General features: G+C 44.2%; 1 protein-coding gene across 1 annotated transcript; it reads left to right on the plus strand.

The window, feature by feature from the left end:
- The first annotated feature begins 365 nt into the window (after window positions 1–365).
- Window positions 366–16,382, plus strand: LOC144790785 (uncharacterized). Its single transcript, XM_078665476.1, has 4 exons — window positions 366–802; window positions 6,306–8,180; window positions 15,016–15,155; window positions 16,107–16,382. Exons 2-4 carry the CDS (start codon window positions 6,872–6,874, stop codon window positions 16,380–16,382), a joined length of 1,725 nt encoding a protein of 574 aa, XP_078521602.1. The 5' UTR covers window positions 366–802; window positions 6,306–6,871.
- Window positions 16,383–17,725: the final 1,343 nt, after the last annotated feature.

The raw sequence follows: 17,725 nt of genomic DNA on the forward strand, positions 1-17,725 counted from the left end.
ATGCATCAGTCCAAATATCTAGTATAGGGATTCCATTTTGTATTTCGAGTCCGCCATTTTTCATGCCCTACATTGCCATGTGCTCAATGTTCTGATTGTCCAACCTCTCTGCCAGTTACACTGTGGATTCTACCTAGCAACAGTTATTATTAGTCCTTCTTGAGAGTGTAGCGCATGCTCAGCAGAAGTAACAGTTGTTCCTTATTAGCATAGCCCTCCCATGTTCTAGAAATACTGTTAGCTCCACCCACTGATATATTTGGAAATGTCCTTACGTGGTTGCAACCTCTGTCTAAGCTGTAAGCTGAACCCCTTCCACTGTGTATAAAAGGAGCCATGTGCTTGTATTCAGTGTGCTACTCTGTACAATACTGTAGAAGTGTTGTGGAGGTTGTATCACCACCTTTAAAGGTTTATTAAACTATGTTTTTGTATTTCCAGTTTCCTTGCCAACTTCATTTGTAAGTCTAAGGACTTTGTACACAGAAGGGCGAACCCTTTCGGTACCTTTGGGCCTTGCTGAGGCCTGAACTCATCAATTGGCGCCCGTCACGTGGGGCTCATCGGCGACTCGGAGGCTCGAAGGACTGGTCGTGACGAAGGAGTGGAACTCTGCCGGGGAAGTGATCACTGCCAGCGGCGTCTTTAGTCCTGGCATCCTGAGGTATTTCTTCCTTCCTTCCGATCTGACCATCTGGGTGGCGCCGGTCTTCGACTGAGACCTCTTCTGTCGGTTTGCTGTGGATAAGCTGTTTGAGCAAATTGTGGAACTTGGCAAGTGGAATCTGGACGCTCGTGCTTGGTAAGGACCAATGTATGGTAATTACTGTGAGTGTTTATGGTAGCCAGTGATTAGCAAGGCAGTTTTAGGATACGCTTGCTGTGGCTTACGGATATGGATATGGATATGGAGATGTTTGGATGATCGATCATATTATGATTATGAATATGGGTATATATGCGTTGCAACACATATAGGTAGGCAATGTGGAGATTTTTCTCCAACATATGGTTGTGAGCGGCGCAACGATTAAGTGCCATTTTTCTGTATAATATTGCGTATTTCGCACTATTTCTAGCATGTCTACTTTTAGCGCACTACGTAAGTGGTGCTGCTGTGGAAACCGGTTAAGTCTTGAAGAATCGCAGCCGGCTCCCCCAGAAGGGACGCCGAATAGGGATATGTACATTAAGTTTGGTCTTTCCCCTATAATGTACTGCACATTGTGGAGGAAGTATACCAAGAAGGATCCTGAGTTGAGATGGCCTTTGTATGGTTCGTTTGATGTGCGCAAAATTGAGTATGTGGAACAGTGCCTGTGTAAGCGCCGAGCGAGACAAGATATGTTTGAGAGTGTGCGAATGTGGGTGAAAGAAGTACGTGAGCGTGAGAAACGTGAACATGCGCTGATTGAGAAAGAGCAGAGGAAGAATGTGCGTGAGAAGGCGCAAGAAATGAGACAACGTGAACAAAAAGACGCGGAAGAAAAACGGGAAAAGGAACGTAGATTGCAGATATCTGGCCAATATCCCATTCGTCGGCCTCTTTATCCTGTCCTTAATAATTCTGATGATGATTTTTCATTACTAGATCGTTCTCCGCCTCCGTATGCTGGCCCGTCTGCTCCGAAAGGGGAAGATGAGGATTCTGGATCATTTAAAGATAAGGTAGACACGCGGTCTAAGCTAACATCTGATCGTATGGCGGAGCTCCGACAAATTTCTTATCGTATTCTTAAGGGTACAATTCCTCTTGCTGAAATATTGTTGTCTCTTGAAAAATGGCCGGACAGGGAAAAAATTTATTTTCTTGAAACCTTTTCTGATGAAGTAGTCGGGGCTTTTCGAAAATATTCTCCTGTTCTTGAACCTGATGACATAATACAAGATAAGAAAGAATTGCGTAAAGGTCTCTTTTCTCCTTCCCAGGCAGCTGATGCAGTTCGACGGTTATTCGTATTGCGGGATGAGGCGTCTCGGTTACGAGAAGAAAAGCGACAAAAGACGGTGGACGACAAAGAGACGGGTTTGAGTGGCGACGGGAAACAATCACCTATCTTTTCTTCAGATAAGGTCGATATTGTGCATGTTAAACCTATGCGAGAGGCAGCGCCTTTGTATGTTCCTCCTAAAGGAGCGGGTACTAGTTCAGATAAAGATTCAGCTGATGCCCGAGGGTATTTTATCTATAATTGGGTATATACTCCTTGGAATAGAGCGGATGTTATGGCCTTAAAGAAAGCGTTACCTGACCCACGGAAAAATCCTGCTGCCTTTTATGAGGAAGTTGAGGGGGCTTTGAATTCCTGTACTATGACATTAGCTGACGTTGATTTATTCTTTGGTCTTATATTACCCCCTGACATGTGGAGATCAGTACGGAAAATTGATGATTTAGTGACGTTTAAAGCTAAATGGGAAGACATTGAGGAGGAGGACAGAGCTAGGAAACCTGCGCAGAAACCACCCCAGCTCATTCTAGACCTCCCTGCTGCTATTTTGATTAAATTAAAGACGATTATTCCCCCTAAAAAGATTGACTGGACTATGTTAGCATCTTGCAAGCAAAAGACAGATGAATCAGTTTCTGACTTCTTTACGCGATTTGAAGAAACTTTTCATGATTTTAGTGGTCAGTCTCTGACGGATGACACGGGTCGACATCTGTTTGTAGACAAATATGTTTCAAATTTATTACCGGGAGTAGCAGCTCGGTTGAAAGCGAGTGAAAGCTCCTGGACGACTTCGACTCCGGCATCCCTCCTGACTATGGCTCAGTATTACGAGCGTCAGGAATTAGAAGCAAAAAGTAATGAAGATAAGAAATCTAAGGATTTGAAAACAAAAGTTATGTTAGCACAAGTGTATGGACCACCCCAGAGAGGAAATAATAGAGGTGGTCGGGGTTTTTATGATTCTACATATAACCGCACAGACTTGGCTAAGGATCAATGTGCATATTGTAAGCAACGAGGCCACTGGGCCAATGAGTGTCCTTTAGCGCGAGAACACAGGGCTATGGGACGGGGTAGAGGTTTTGGGAGAAATCGTGGGGGGTTTTCTGGCCCACGAGGTAACCTAAATGACAGGGCTAGATTCGAATCTAGGGAGCAACAACAAGGAGGGTCTAATACCTTTGATAGACGAAATCAGTATCAGATGTCTGACTATGTGCACCCCGAAAGTCATGATTCCCAATATGCATAGGATTGCGTAGGATGGGGGGAGGAATCAGTTGAAGTACCAGTAGATCAGAGGGGTCCTTATGTTACAGCACATGTTTTGGGTTCTACTGATCAGTTTTTGGTTGATACAGGGGCTACTCGTAGCGCTTTGTCTAAACAATTGGTTCCGAGGGCTCCCCTGTCTGGCTTAACGATCACATCTGTAGGGTTCGATGGAACACCTTCTCTTAGCCCATTATCCCAACCCCTTGCATTTCATGTCGACAAATTTACAGCACCATGTCCATTCTTGCTTTCCTCAAACACGCCTGACAACATTGTGGGTCTAGACATGCTGAAACATTTTAGAGCCACAATCCGCTGCTCCCCTGAAGGAGTACGCGTGATTTTAAATGACAATTACCCTGCAAAAGAGAGAGTGTGTATGGTCGCTGAAAGTGCTGCATTAGCCTCTTTACCTCACACGTTGTGGGCTACTTCAGACACTGATGTGGGACAGATGGTCATTCCTCCGGTTCACATTAATGTGAAGGAGGGAGCTGTGTTACCACGCCTGCCTCAATATAGGATTTCACAGGAGGGTGAGGAGGCGCTCATACAGATTGTGCAGGATCTCATCCGAGTGGGGGTGGTGGAAGAAGTCCCATACAATGTTTGTAACAGTCCTATTTTACCAATCTTGAAGAGGGACACTGATACTAGGGTATATCGATTTATTATTGATTTGAGGGAGGTGAACAAGATAGTGGTGCCCCAATACCCTGTTGTTTCTGACATCACGACACTCCTTACCTTGGTTCCACCAACAGCGACAACATTCTCGGTTGTCGACCTGAAGAACGCCTTCTTTTCGATCCCTATTCACCCTGATAGCCGTTACCTTTTCGGCTTCACTTTGAATAATCGATCGTATAGATTTTGTCTAATTCCACAGGGCTATACTGAGAGCCCTAGTATCTACAGTCAGGCGTTGAAAAGACAGTTGGATTCCTTTGTCTTGCTTGAGGGGGTAGTGCTTATTCAATATGTCGATGACATTTTGTTGGCTGCTGACACCCCTGAGCAATGTGAGACTTGTACGTTGTCCTTGCTTTCCTTTTTGGCTTCTCACAATCATAAGGTATCTATGAAGAAATTGCAATTCTGTAGACCTAAGGTGACCTACCTAGGCCACCTTTTGTCTAAGGAGGGGCGTGCACTTACATCAGATCGTATCCAAGCCATCCTGGACACACCAACACCTTCTACACAGAAAGATGTTCGAGCATTTTTGGGTCTTACGTCCTTTTGTAGGCAGTGGATACTGGGGTTTTCACATATAGTCAAACCACTGTTAGCGCTATTGACAAAAGACACTCCAATTCCCCTTCCTTGGACAGATGAATGTGAAAACGCTTTCCAACAGTTACGTCAGGCCCTTTGTTCAGCACCAGTGTTAGGCACTCCTGATTACACGAAACTTTTCACATTATATGTACATGAGAGAGATGGATGTGCGTCATCTGTGTTAGTACAGATGCACGGGGACAGGCAGCGTCCGTGTGCATATTTCTCGGCATTGCTCGATCCTGTCGCTCGGGCATTGCCGGGGTGTTTTCGTTCGGTCGCAGCGACAGCTGTGTCAATACGTCAGAGTGAGGGAATAGTGTTATCTCACAAGCTGTTAGTGTTGGTTCCCCATGCTGTTGACGCCCTTTTGAATCAAACAAAGACGCAGCATTTAACAAGTGCCCGTCTGACCGGATATGAACTAACGTTGCTGGCTCCCCATATCACATTGAGGAGATGTGCTACGTTAAATCCAGCAACATTGTTACCATTCCTGATGACTCAGCCTGAGGCACAAGAAGCACATGATTGTATTTTTGTGACTGAGGAACAGACAAAGGGTCGTATCGATCTCCAGGATACGCCTTTCTCAGATGTAGATGGAGAATTATGGGTGGATGGCTCCTGCCTGAAGCTACCGGATGGTACGACTTCGGCAGCATATGCCATCACTACTTTGTATACTATCATGGAAACAGCACGCATTCCACAGAAATCAGCCCAGGCAGCGGAGCTGATCGCATTGACACGAGCATGTGAGCTTAGTGCAGAGTTGTGTGTGAATATTTATACAGATAGCCGCTATGCTTTCGGAGTAGCGCACGACTTTGGCCTGCTCTGGAAGGAAAGAGGTTTTCTGACATCACACGGAACACAAATTATGTATGGAGAATTGGTGCACAATCTTTTGACTGCCCTGACATTTCCTAAGAAGATAGCTATAGTGAAATGCAGTGCACATAAGAAAGTTATTGACAAAGTAGGGCAAGGAAATGCTTTCGCTGACCAAGTAGCACGAGAAACTGCAATGAGACCTGACTCCACTTCAATGTATGTTGTGAAGTCACAAGCAGAACGATGGCATGATGCTAGGAAAGAAGTGAGGGAAATACAGAGAGTTGCTTCTGATAAAGAACGAGAGCAATGGTCTGAAAATGGAGAACTGGATGATGAAGGTTGTTGGCGCAACAAACAAATGGATAGGTGGAAGTTGCCCACAGCTTTTGTCCAACCTATGGTTCAAATGGCACATGGGCTAGCACATGTTGGAGCTTCAGCGATTGTGAAATTGCTTGCGCAAGTTTGGGAGCATCCAGAGATTGCTAGCACGGCCAAGAGAGTGGTACAGACCTGTATGATCTGTCTTAAATACAACCCAGGGAAAGGAACACGGACTCCAGCAGGAGGATTTGAAATACCTACTGCACCTTTTGAAGTCCTGCAAATGGACTATATCCAACTTGAACGCTGTAATAATCTAAAGTACGTCTTGGTAGTGGTGTGTGCTTTCAGTAAATGGATTGAAGCTACAATGGAACACTGAAGCTTAAACTAGCAAAGATCCAGGCTTCCACTTCTCTGACTTGGCCCGACGCTTTGCCTTTGGCATTGTTGTCAATAAGATCAGTACCACACTCCCGAACCAGCCTTACACCGTATGAGGTGGTGTTTGGTCGTCCCATGAATATTTGGGGAGTGCCCAAACCAAGTTCCGTATATGATGTACCTTGTGTATTGATGAATGACTATCTGGCACAATTAACTGATAACTTGGTTTCTATTCATCAACAGGTTCGAGAAGCACTCCCTGACCGGTCCACAGGTGAGGGTCATAGTCTCCGACCCGGTGACTTCGTCCTCATCAAGGCGTTCGAGAGGACGAGTGGCCTGGAGCCCCGATGGTGCGGTCCCGAGCAGATTCTGCTCGCAACAAGAACGGCCGTCCGAGTGACCAACCGGAAGAACTGGATTCACTCCCTTCATTGTCGCAGAGTGCAACCCGGATTGGTGGAGCCTGCCGTGTTGACTGACCATCGAGAAATCCTGACTACAGAGAAAGGCCCTGCTGTGGTACCTGATGAGCAAGAGGAGTTCTTCCCGGACCCGACGACTTCTGGAGTAAGAAGATACAACCTTCGACCCAGGAAGAAGTTTTCTGCTGTTTAGACTGCTGTCAGAACGGCCTCTTGGTTGGTGCAACGGAGAGCCGATGAGGCAAGGGGGGGGGATCAGCCTTGCATTAGAGTAGTGACACCCGTCTTGGCCCGTTGGTGAAGAAAACAACAGCCGCCTTGGGGGAAGAGTTCTGACAGCCTTTTTTTTTAGTTTCAGGAAGATTTGCGAGACATTTGTTCAACATGGAGAGAAAGAAAGTGATCTGCGCCTTCGGATTTATTGCTAGTGTGGCAGTTGTTGCCATTATCACGTGGTTTGTTGAGGATGTAATTCCTGCCCGTGATCTATATGTGGTTTCTACACCGGTGCCAGAGGAGCATTTCTTTTATACGCTCCCCTATCAGGAATCAAAACACCGCTTGTCCTTTGTAAATAACACCTTCATTCAGATGCTACATCATACCCACACTGCTACAAATGAAACAAATTGCTGGATATGTGGTATGATGCCAGCGCACCAGAAGAAGGGGGGAACACCGTTTATACCTCTCCCTTTCTCTCATAATGGTTCTTGTCGTGCCTGGTATACTCTTCTATTTGCCACAAGAAAGCCTGCTGTTGGAAGATTACTTTTTAGACTAAACAAAGAATGTCACCAGAATAAAGACGGCTATCCACAAGCCAATGGAACTATATGGGAGTGGGAAGAATATCGACCAGACAATGAGTCTACTCCCTACATTTTTACGAACACTAGAGACACTGTCGAAAGTGAAAAATTTGTGATCTCAGTTGCACAAGCACAAGCGGACTTATGCGTACAAAGTGTTGGGAACATCCCTGTAGGTGTTAGTGATTGTATTAAAGTCTTAAATATAGATGGTCTGAATAATAGCACATTTTTAGCATCCCATAATACATATTTTGTATGCGGTAATAGAGGATATTATCGATTACCAGCTGGCTGGTCAGGAGTATGCTATGTATCGTTTTTATTACCACCAGTGTTTTTAGCACCTGCCACTTATCATAAAGACTTGAAATTGTTGAATAATGCCACTGTGAATAGATACAAACGTACTTTATCTATCGATGATGTGGACCAGACCGATACTAGTTTGCAGCAATATGTAGATTTTAACCTAGGGTTATTCTTTTTTGTTGGAGCTGCCCTAAACAGTAGAAAGATAAGAAGATTAACTAGAGTTGTAGAGGCAGTGACCAACCAAACTGCTGCAGCACTAGGAAACGTAACTGAAGAGTTGCAAATTACTAGAATTGTTGCCCTGCAAAACAGAATGGTGTTAGATGTCATATTAGCAGAAAAAGGAGGAGCTTGTAGACTTATTGGAAGTAGCTGTTGTGTCTTCATCCCAGACAACTCGCCTTCTGTTTATAATGCCATAAATAAACTGCATAAAATAGCTGCTGACATACATGTTGATAATGGTACATGGACCTTCTCTAGTTGGTTTTGGACCTTATTTACTACATGGGGTTGGAAGATCCTCACTGGCCTTTGTATAATAGTAGTAATCCTTTTTTCTTGCTGTATGTGTATTCAATGTGGTCCTATGATATGTTCCCTTTGCATTACCTCTTGTATACCGAATAAGAAAGCTGTTTCCGAAGCTGCTTATCAAAAGAGTCAAACTAAAGAGATTTCTAACATTATGAGCATTGATATTCAAGATGAGTTTGATGACTACCCTATGAAATGGAATGGCTTCAGCTAACGCTGAAAGGGTCGTCTGTTGTAAATAAAACAACGGTATTATTAAGCATTAGCTGAAGCCATAATGCATCAGTCCAAATATCTAGTATAGGGATTCCATTTTGTATTTCGAGTCCGCCATTTTTCATGCCCTACATTGCCATGTGCTCAATGTTCTGATTGTCCAACCTCTCTGCCAGTTACACTGTGGATTCTACCTAGCAACAGTTATTATTAGTCCTTCTTGAGAGTGTAGCGCATGCTCAGCAGAAGTAACAGTTGTTCCTTATTAGCATAGCCCTCCCATGTTCTAGAAATACTGTTAGCTCCACCCACTGATATATTTGGAAATGTCCTTACGTGGTTGCAACCTCTGTCTAAGCTGTAAGCTGAACCCCTTCCACTGTGTATAAAAGGGGCCATGTGCTTGTATTCAGTGTGCTACTCTGTACAATACTGTAGAAGTGTTGTGGAGGTTGTATCACCACCTTTAAAGGTTTATTAAACTATGTTTTTGTATTTCCAGTTTCCTTGCCAACTTCATTTGTAAGTCTAAGGACTTTGTACACAGAAGGGCGAACCCTTTCGGTACCTTTGGGCCTTGCTGAGGCCTGAACTCATCAACCCTTGGATCACCCATAAGATATCTCGTTGCCCTGTGTAGGAAGCTGTCTCTCTACATTGAGTACTACAACGAAGTACACTGTGCAGAGTGTTCAGTAAGTCCCTTATTGGTTTACAGAGACAAAAGTAGGTAATACTAACCATTTGTGGGAGTGTGTGCGAACAATTAGGCATTTTCAGAGGGTAATGCTGAGCATTTATTGTACTCACAGAGGCAAAAAATGAGACATACACTGAGAATAATTAAGAGACCATTTTTATATAATTTTTCACACCAACAAGATTGTTCAACAGTAAGTACATATAAAGCTATGATTTTTTTGATTTACTTAAATCAATCACATTTGAAATTAATGAAGAAAAAGACAGCATGTAAAATCGCACATACAATTTTCAAGGTTAACCTCTTGGATTTTAGTAGTCAGCAAGTACAGGCCCAATATTTCACCAGCAGATTCTCAATAACCTCCCAGATTTGGCCGGGAGCAGGGTGCTGAGGTCTTTGGTAGCTGGTGCACTACGGGAAAGGAAATCCACTCAAACCCACACTGCACAAGGAGACTTACTGGTAAGTCAGGAGAGGCCCACTCAAAGGAGTAGGTTGCATGGGCCTCAGGACCACAGGGGAATAGCTGAATCCTCGTTACCATGACCGGCCGGGTGCAGAGCAGATAGGTCACCTGGGCAGCGTGCATCAAGATGTCCTTAGGGTAAGGAGCATGCAACATGCAGAGGCAATTTTGAGATATCTGGTACACTCATGATGTGGGTCTTAGGGATCCAGATGTCCCTTGATGGGTGCTATCTTCCTGGGCAGTTGGGGTCCAGAGGGGTCTCCTCTTCTCAGTACAGGTTGCAGAAGGTCTGCTACCCTGGGTATTGGCACAGCACAGCTCTGGTAGGTCCTGGTGTCAGTAAAGGTGGTGGGAGGACAGGTCTGACCCTTCAGAGATGGTGTGCCACATTTGGTCTGGGTGCTACATAGGAGTCAACGGGGAGAAGCAAGTTGATAAGTCCTGGATCTGTGGTTCGGTGTCTGCTGTCACAGGGGAGTAGAGTCTCTGCTCCATGGGAGTTTCTTTGCCAATTTGTTAAAGACTGGAGGTGCTCCAAGGTTCTTGGAGTCCTCACAATGGCATGGTGAGGCAGCACACTGTGACTGTTGAGTCCTCCAGGCATCAGGCAGTGTTTGGTGCTGATTTCTCTGCAGCAGGACTTCAGTTCTCGGGCAGCAGCTCTTCTTGGTCTGTTCCTTCTTTGTATCCATCAAATCCAAAGTTCAAGGTCCAGGGATGCCACCTAAATACAAAATGTAGGGCCATTAAAGGGGGAGACACCACTCAAGATGGCAGATTTTTAAAATAAGTGTCTACATCACCTGCCACACCTTAGGGTTGGTGCTGGCTGAATGTGGACACTCCTCCTCATCTAACTAATGTTCCCGCCTGTCCTCCCGCCAAATGCAGAGCAAGATGGGGGATTGGCATCCCCCGGGTTGCATTTGAAAGGGAGCACCACCTTTGAAGCTTTATGCCCTGAAAGACCATTCAGACCTGGAGGTAGAGTGAAGCCCTTCCAATAGGAGCAGGCTTTTTTGCAGGCCTCTGAGACCATGGGCTCTCATCCCATGAAGTCAGAAACATGTCTGATGGAGCAGGCTGGCTTTGAATAGTCAGAGACCACACAAGTGCTTGGTAGGTTTTTAGGGGACCCTTCAAAAGGTCTCATGTATGCATGCATTTATTAATAAATCACACACTTGCATCAGTAAGGGTTTATTAAGATAATATAAGATAAGATATTTGGCACCAAACATCTTAGGGTACAGTGAAGCCATCATGAAGCTTGGAAACACGTAATGACAAGTTTCCAACGCATGTACTCTTTCTGGCTCCCCAGTGCATTTTACAATATCCAAGAATGACTCAGATATTGTAGGGTCATATCTACTCATGCAGATGTGTCCAAACATGGAACATAGTGCACCCTGATTTAGGGCTATGAGGCCTGACGTAGGGGTTATTTACTTGTACCTCATAGGGGCATGGCACACAGAGCTGTGTGCAATGTTGACTCTTCTGTTTTCTCTACACCAAGACATGCAGCCTGTGATGGCAGTTTGCATAGTCTTGGTGATGGGTCTCTGGGTGGCACAATTTGTGCTGCAGCCCCAGTGGACCCTCTTCAGTACCCACGCCCTAGGTACCAGGGGTAACATTTAATAGGGACTTATAGGGGTGGCTGAAGTTGTGCCAATTGTGGTACAGTTTTGGGAATGGGAACTGGCACTGGGAACCTGGTTAGAGGGGCCCAGTGCACTTATTGTTAGAAATCAGACCATGCAGCAAGCATAAAGTGGGGTCTAACCATGTCAAAAGAGACACTTTCCCATACCTTGCCTACTTTACATAAACCTGCAGCACTGTTTTTCCAACAATGTTGATAGTGGTCTCATTTTAGAGTCTTGTACTCCTTTTTGAGGGCTGTGCATTCCTTCAACCATATCAGAAAGTGTGGAGTATACTAAGTGATATCACACTACATGCCTGCACATGTTGTGCTCAGCACAACAGTTAAGCAGGCAGACACCTAGCGTTGAATTTCACTGCCCTTTCCAAACACCCGCCCCACTACCTACCACGGTGGGGGATGGTTCTTCAGGATAGTCGGGCAATGGGATTCTCCTAAGGGCTCTTCTGAAGTGTGCTAGGCAGTGGATAGCAACGCATTTGCCTGTAACCACCTTCCTTCCTCCCCTTTAGTGGTCTTTCTCATGAACCCACCCTAATGTGTACTCCTTATTTTGAATTTACAGAAGAAGCAAGTTTGTGCACACATCATGTATTTCAATGTTTTCTTAGTCCAGTGTTCTGTGTTGCAGGGGGAGTTACTGGTTTTGTGTAGTTCCTAGGAGTCCCCCAAGACCTGCGCTTTTTGGATGACCTAAACTGAGGGCTTGGTGTCCAAACCGACTCTGGACCCCCCCACAGGTTATGTCAGCCGTTAGACCTGCTAGCTCTACAGTGCCACTGCCATCCCCCTGTATTCCACAGTGGTGTAGGTAGTTTCTGGCAACCACTGAACATGACAACCCTGATTCCTCTGGGATCGTGGAAAACAGTACAGTACGTTTCGCTCAGACATTCGTGCTTGCTTTCTCTCAGAAGATACAAAGGATGGCGATTAGGACATTTAAATAAGTATTTATTGGTCCAGCGACAGCCTTGTGTAAAACACATTTGCTGTGACAATCAGGAGACAGAAGCATAAAAAGAGATTGCAAGTACCAATATAGTAAATAGTGGATACATTTCTACCATAGGTCTAATAAGAACATTAGCAGTTCAGATAAAAACAGGAACACATGCATATTCCTAAAATATGCACCCTAAGTAATATGCCTAAATGTACCTAGCCTAGATCTCTGTATGTAGTTTATATATGTGTATATGTATGTATGTATGTATGTATGTAGCCAAGAAACCCCTAGGCCCCCTCACCTGATGGTTTAGACTGAAGGACCCTGTCTCTGCCTAGAGGATGACACGCAGCAAGGGATGTCAGACCGCTGTGTGTTGAAAATTCAGCATGCAGGACCACAAGTCAGCTTGGAAGGAATTCACCTCTAATTTGCAGGGGGAAATAAGGGTCTTATATACTAGGGTGGTCCCTCTAGGGTTTCTTCTAGAATCAATATGTTTTTAAAACAATCATAAATGCTTTGAAAACAATCACCAATGTTTTTCCAAACAAATGCGATCATTCACAGCTGGTTGTTGGCCAATGGGGAAAAAAGTGATGACCCTTGTACAGAATAATTCTGCTGTGTCTGGGGACATGTTTATGTATGTCAGGTACAGGGATTATGATAGAATACTAAGAGCCTGGTGTAGAAGAGACAGGAGCAAGCTACTAGGTAAAAGGTGACCTGTTTGGAATCGTTATTGTCGTGTGGATAGGGCAATGTATGAAAGTAGGGCTATACGTGACAGGACTACCCTAAAAGACATGACACTGGGCGCTCCAAAGGATTTTGATACAGAAAGCAACCACATGAGGGATTCTAAAGTGGGTGCTTCATGTCAATTTCCTGAGCGTCTTTATAGCAGGGCCCCTGGATGAAAACGACTGTACCCCGTTTAGTCCTATGAACATTTGTAAGCCTGAGCAACTGGGTGCTTCCCTGATAAGACTCGATCCCTGGGCACAAGCTCTATTTCTGGACCAGTGGGTCAAGATTTTAAGTAAACCAGCTCAAACGTTATACCACCGGATGAAGAACAGGCCAGGGGCTTGGTGGTAAATCAGGTAGGTGGTCAGCACAGGTTTGAGCATCGCTGACCGCACTAGACCCCCGTTAGATAAACCATGACCTTGCCTACTTTAAAAAAATAAAACGCAGCAATGTTTCTCCAACAATAATGGCTGTGGTCACGTTTGGGGGTCTTGTGGTCCTTCCTGAAAGGCAATGCTTTCATTTATAACATACAATTCAAATGAAGAAGGGTTCGAGGGACTATTTAATGACCTGGGCACAGTTTATATCCCCCTTACAGACTATGAGAAAACAACGGATAACTGTGGGTCAGAAAAAGGAACAATTACTATGCGTATGTGGCTATCAGGAGTGTGTATACAGTGAAAACAAACTCAAGGACAATCACCCTTTGTGAAAGTATGTCCATCAGTTACGAATTCTGTACCTCCCAGTACATCATTTGGTCTACTCCACAGTAGGTAGTCCTTCTAGTGCCTCCACAGAGGGTAGTTGTTAGGTAACGATGTCTGGTGATTGTTGGTTTGGTCGTAACTTAGAGCAGTGCAATAGTGATAAGTGAAAATTAAATATGTGTTCATCTAAAATTTGGATAATGCAAGCAATGTAACTTTATTCTGGAGACAAGCACATCCAATGTTAAAATCAATCAAGTGCAAAAATGAGGTCATATGGTTCAAACAAATAACCACTGACTGGGTAGTTTGGTCGACATGTTTCTGCGGACGACTAGAGGTCACTCTGTGCCTGCCGCTTCCTCAGGACCCATTCACTATTTTTGCTACTGCTTAAACGTGATGTACAAAAAATTATATATACGAAAAGGAACATACATGAACAGAAATATTACATTTCACCTGTTCATCTCTGGTATTCTTCCTGGACAGTGTCAAAGAGTCCCAGATTACAGCTGCCACATTACAAACACATAGACAAGAAAGAGAAAAGGAAAAATATGGATAACACACCTTCAGTAGTATGAGCTACCACATTGCTTTCATTAAGCACTTCACATACAGGTATAATAACCCTTTTGTGTCTCCCATCTGAAACTTAAACATGGGCTCACCTTATTTTTAAGGAGAGAAAGCCTCGCCTCACCTGGCAAACAGCTCAGGAATACGGAGCACCGCTCTGTAGTACAGAGAGAAAAAGTAGAAAAAATATATACAGATAGTAGTGAACATCAGCCCTAATCACTCCTAAATAGGGGACTCACTGGTAATAGACACTATTTAAAAAAAATTATTTTTAAAAGAATTTTTTATTAGGGGTCACGATAGCCTTTTACTCTGAGTAGCGTGTTTAGATTAATTTCGCCTTAATGTACCTCAAAAATGCTCGGTTCGGCGAACGTTTCTTTTTTAGCAAAAAGGTTACAACCTCTCGCTTCGCTTTATTTTGACAAGTGTCAGATAACCCCCTCGAGTACACGTCATGTTAAGTGTGTCTCTCAGGAGTGGAACAGCAGATGCAGCGCGTCTATGTTCGAATCTGCATCATGCAGGGCACACGTTATGATAAATGTGGCTCTCGAGAATGGAACAGCAGTTGCAGCGCGTCTCTGATCGAGTATTCATCATGCAGAGCGTACGTCATGTTAAATGTAGCTCACAAGAATGGAACAACAGATGCAGCGCGTCTCTGTTAGAGTACGCTGCACGCAGAGCAGAGCGCTAATGCTGTCTAGTACACATCTGGCACTCCGCTAGGGTAGATGTAATGCTTAGTGTCTTTTGATGTGGAGTCACTATACACTTCCATCCCTCAAGATGAAACATTAGAGACAATTGAAACTCTCTTGGGCAATAGGGACCTAGACTCGATAACACCAGTGTCTATGATCATGAACCTGGCAACTATAGCCATGAAAGAGAACTTCTTCGAGTTTGAAGGCCAGTGCTACCTCCAGGTATCTGGGACGAGCATGGGCAGCGTTTTTGCGCCGAGCCTGGCGAATTTATACATGCATAAATTCAAAGAAGACCATGTTCTGAATACAATAAATCCATACATAACATCTATACGTACGTGGAGAAGGTACATTGACGATATCCTCGTGGTGTGGCGCGGTGATATAACTTCCCTACAATCCTTCCACAACTGGCTGAATAATCGCAACAGTTTCCTGCGTTTCACCTTGGAATATGACCACCACTCACTAGCATTCCTAGACTTACTAAGCAAAGTGACACCCCAAGGCCTCGCATCAGAGCTATACAGGAAACCAATGGCCCGAAACTCTCTTCTGCAATACACAAGTTGTCACCCAAAGGCGTTGCGTGAAAATTTACCGTATGGACAATTTTTACGCGTACAACGCAACTGTTCAAAGAAACAAGATTTTGAAAAACACTCGGATGACCTTACAGCACAACTGTGTGCGAGAGATTACCCTAAGAAACTTGTGAAACGTTCAAAAAAGAGGGCAGCGAATAATAATCGTGAAGCCTTACTGGAGCCTGCTTTCCCCAAGGAGAAGATTGAAAGACTGGCATGTGTGAACACCTTCAGTACACGGTCCAATGCTATACAACGTATAGTGCGTAAACACTGGAAGATTCTCAACACTGGGAAAAACTCTCTGGAACAACCACTTTTTGCCTTCAAAAGAGCCACAAGCCTGAGAGATCAGTTGATACATACCAGGCCCCCGGCGAAGACAATTCATCAAGTGGGCACACTCTGGGATATGCCACCAGTTAGAGGTCATCACCCATGTGGGAATTGTGCTGCATGCCCCCAGACGAGACATTCGACAACTGTTGACATAGGGACAAGTCGCCCATGGGAACAAAGACGCTTCACTAATTGTAACAGTAGTCACCTGATTTATCTCATCACATGTCCGTGCTCCCTTCAGTATGTGGGCATGACTACCCGCAAGGTACGGACAAGAATATCTGAACATAAGAGCACAATCAGGTGCAAGAAGCAAGCGACAAGACTCACAAATCATTACATCCAAGTGGGCCACAAACCAACTGATTTCGAATGGACGGTACTAGAGCAACCCAACATCCCAACGCACATCACAGATGTGTCTAGACACCTATTTAAGATTGAACAAAAATGGGTGTATAAACTCAATTGCGACAAATCTGGCTTGAACGAAGACATCCCGTGGATGGCTCTATAGACTCTATTTGTATCCATGTCCTCTCATGAGATCCCCTGTTTTGTTGCAACGGACACATGTATAATATCTTTAATTGTACTAACATAGCACCAGGTCCAATGCCCCTTGAATCCATAGAGTCATACCTTGGTCATATATCCATTAATTAACCAGGGAGGATACGACTCATTAACTAACCAGGGAGAATACGACTCTAAAACTACATATACCAGAGTTTTTTGCAACTAAAGATGAACTAAGTGAAGAGAGAATCATGATGACTGTAAACCAACACTCACAGTTATTCCTCTAATAAACAATGAAGAAATGACAGGTTTCCTAATACAAGATAACATAAGTCACAACAATTAATTGTATTTGACTACCTTATGCTAAAGACCGTGATTTAAATGAGATAACGGTGTTTTTTCAAGTAAGAAGCACATAGGACCACAAATCCCAGGTTCCATGATGACTGTAAACCAACACTCACAGTTATTCCTCTAATAAACAATGAAGAAATGACAGTTTACCTAATACGAGATAACATAAGTCACAACAATTAATTGTATTTGACGACCTTATGCTAAAGACCGTGATTTAAATGAGATAACGGTGTTTTTTCAAGTAGGAAGCACATAGGACCACAAATCCCAGGTTCCCTAGGGACTACCCAGTTAACCAATCAGACGGGATTGAGAAGTCAATAAGGAAGTCCACAACCCGGCCCGCGGTACCTCCCCAAACAGCCCGGCAGGCTGAGTGGAGTACCGACGGACAGGTAAGCATTACATCTACCCTAGCGGAGGGCCAGATGTGTACTAGACAGCATTAGCGCTCTGCTCTGCGTGCAGCGTACTCTAACAGAGACGCGCTGCATCTGTTGTTCCATTCTTGTGAGCTACATTTAACATGACGTACGCTCTGCATGATGAATACTCGATCAGAGACGCGCTGCATCTGCTGTTCCATTCTCGAGAGCCACATTTATCATAACGTGTGCCCTGCATGATGCAGATTCGAACATAGACGCGCTGCATCTGCTGTTCCACTCCTGAGAGACACACTTAACATGACGTGTACTCGAGGGGGTTATCTGACACTTGTCAAAATAAAGCGAAGCGAGAGGTTGTAACCTTTTTGATAAAAAAGAAACGTTCGCCGAACCGAGCATTTTTGAGGTACATTAAGGCGAAATTAATCTAAACACGCTACTCAGAGTAAAAGGCTATCGTGACCCCTAATAAAAAATTCTTTTAAAAATAGTTTTTTTTAAATAGTGTCTATTACCAGTGAGTCCCCTATTTAGGAGTGATTAGGGCTGATGTTCACTACTATCTGTATATATTTTTTCTACTTTTTCT

The sequence above is a fragment of the Lissotriton helveticus genome, chromosome 11 (genome assembly GCF_964261635.1).
Source record: "Lissotriton helveticus chromosome 11, aLisHel1.1, whole genome shotgun sequence".
Lineage (NCBI taxonomy): Eukaryota > Metazoa > Chordata > Amphibia > Caudata > Salamandridae > Lissotriton > Lissotriton helveticus.

Excerpts from the sequence above, each read along its gene's own strand:
- LOC144790785 (XM_078665476.1), top strand. The coding sequence starts at position 6,872 with ATGGAGAGAAAGAAAGTGATCTGCGCCTTCGGATTTATTGCTAGTGTG. Across the intron at positions 8,181-15,015 it reads AGTAATCCTTTTTTCTTGCT|ATGAAACATTAGAGACAATT; the intron begins GTATGTGTATTC and ends CCATCCCTCAAG. Across the intron at positions 15,156-16,106 it reads AAGGCCAGTGCTACCTCCAG|TATGTGGGCATGACTACCCG; the intron begins GTATCTGGGACG and ends TGCTCCCTTCAG.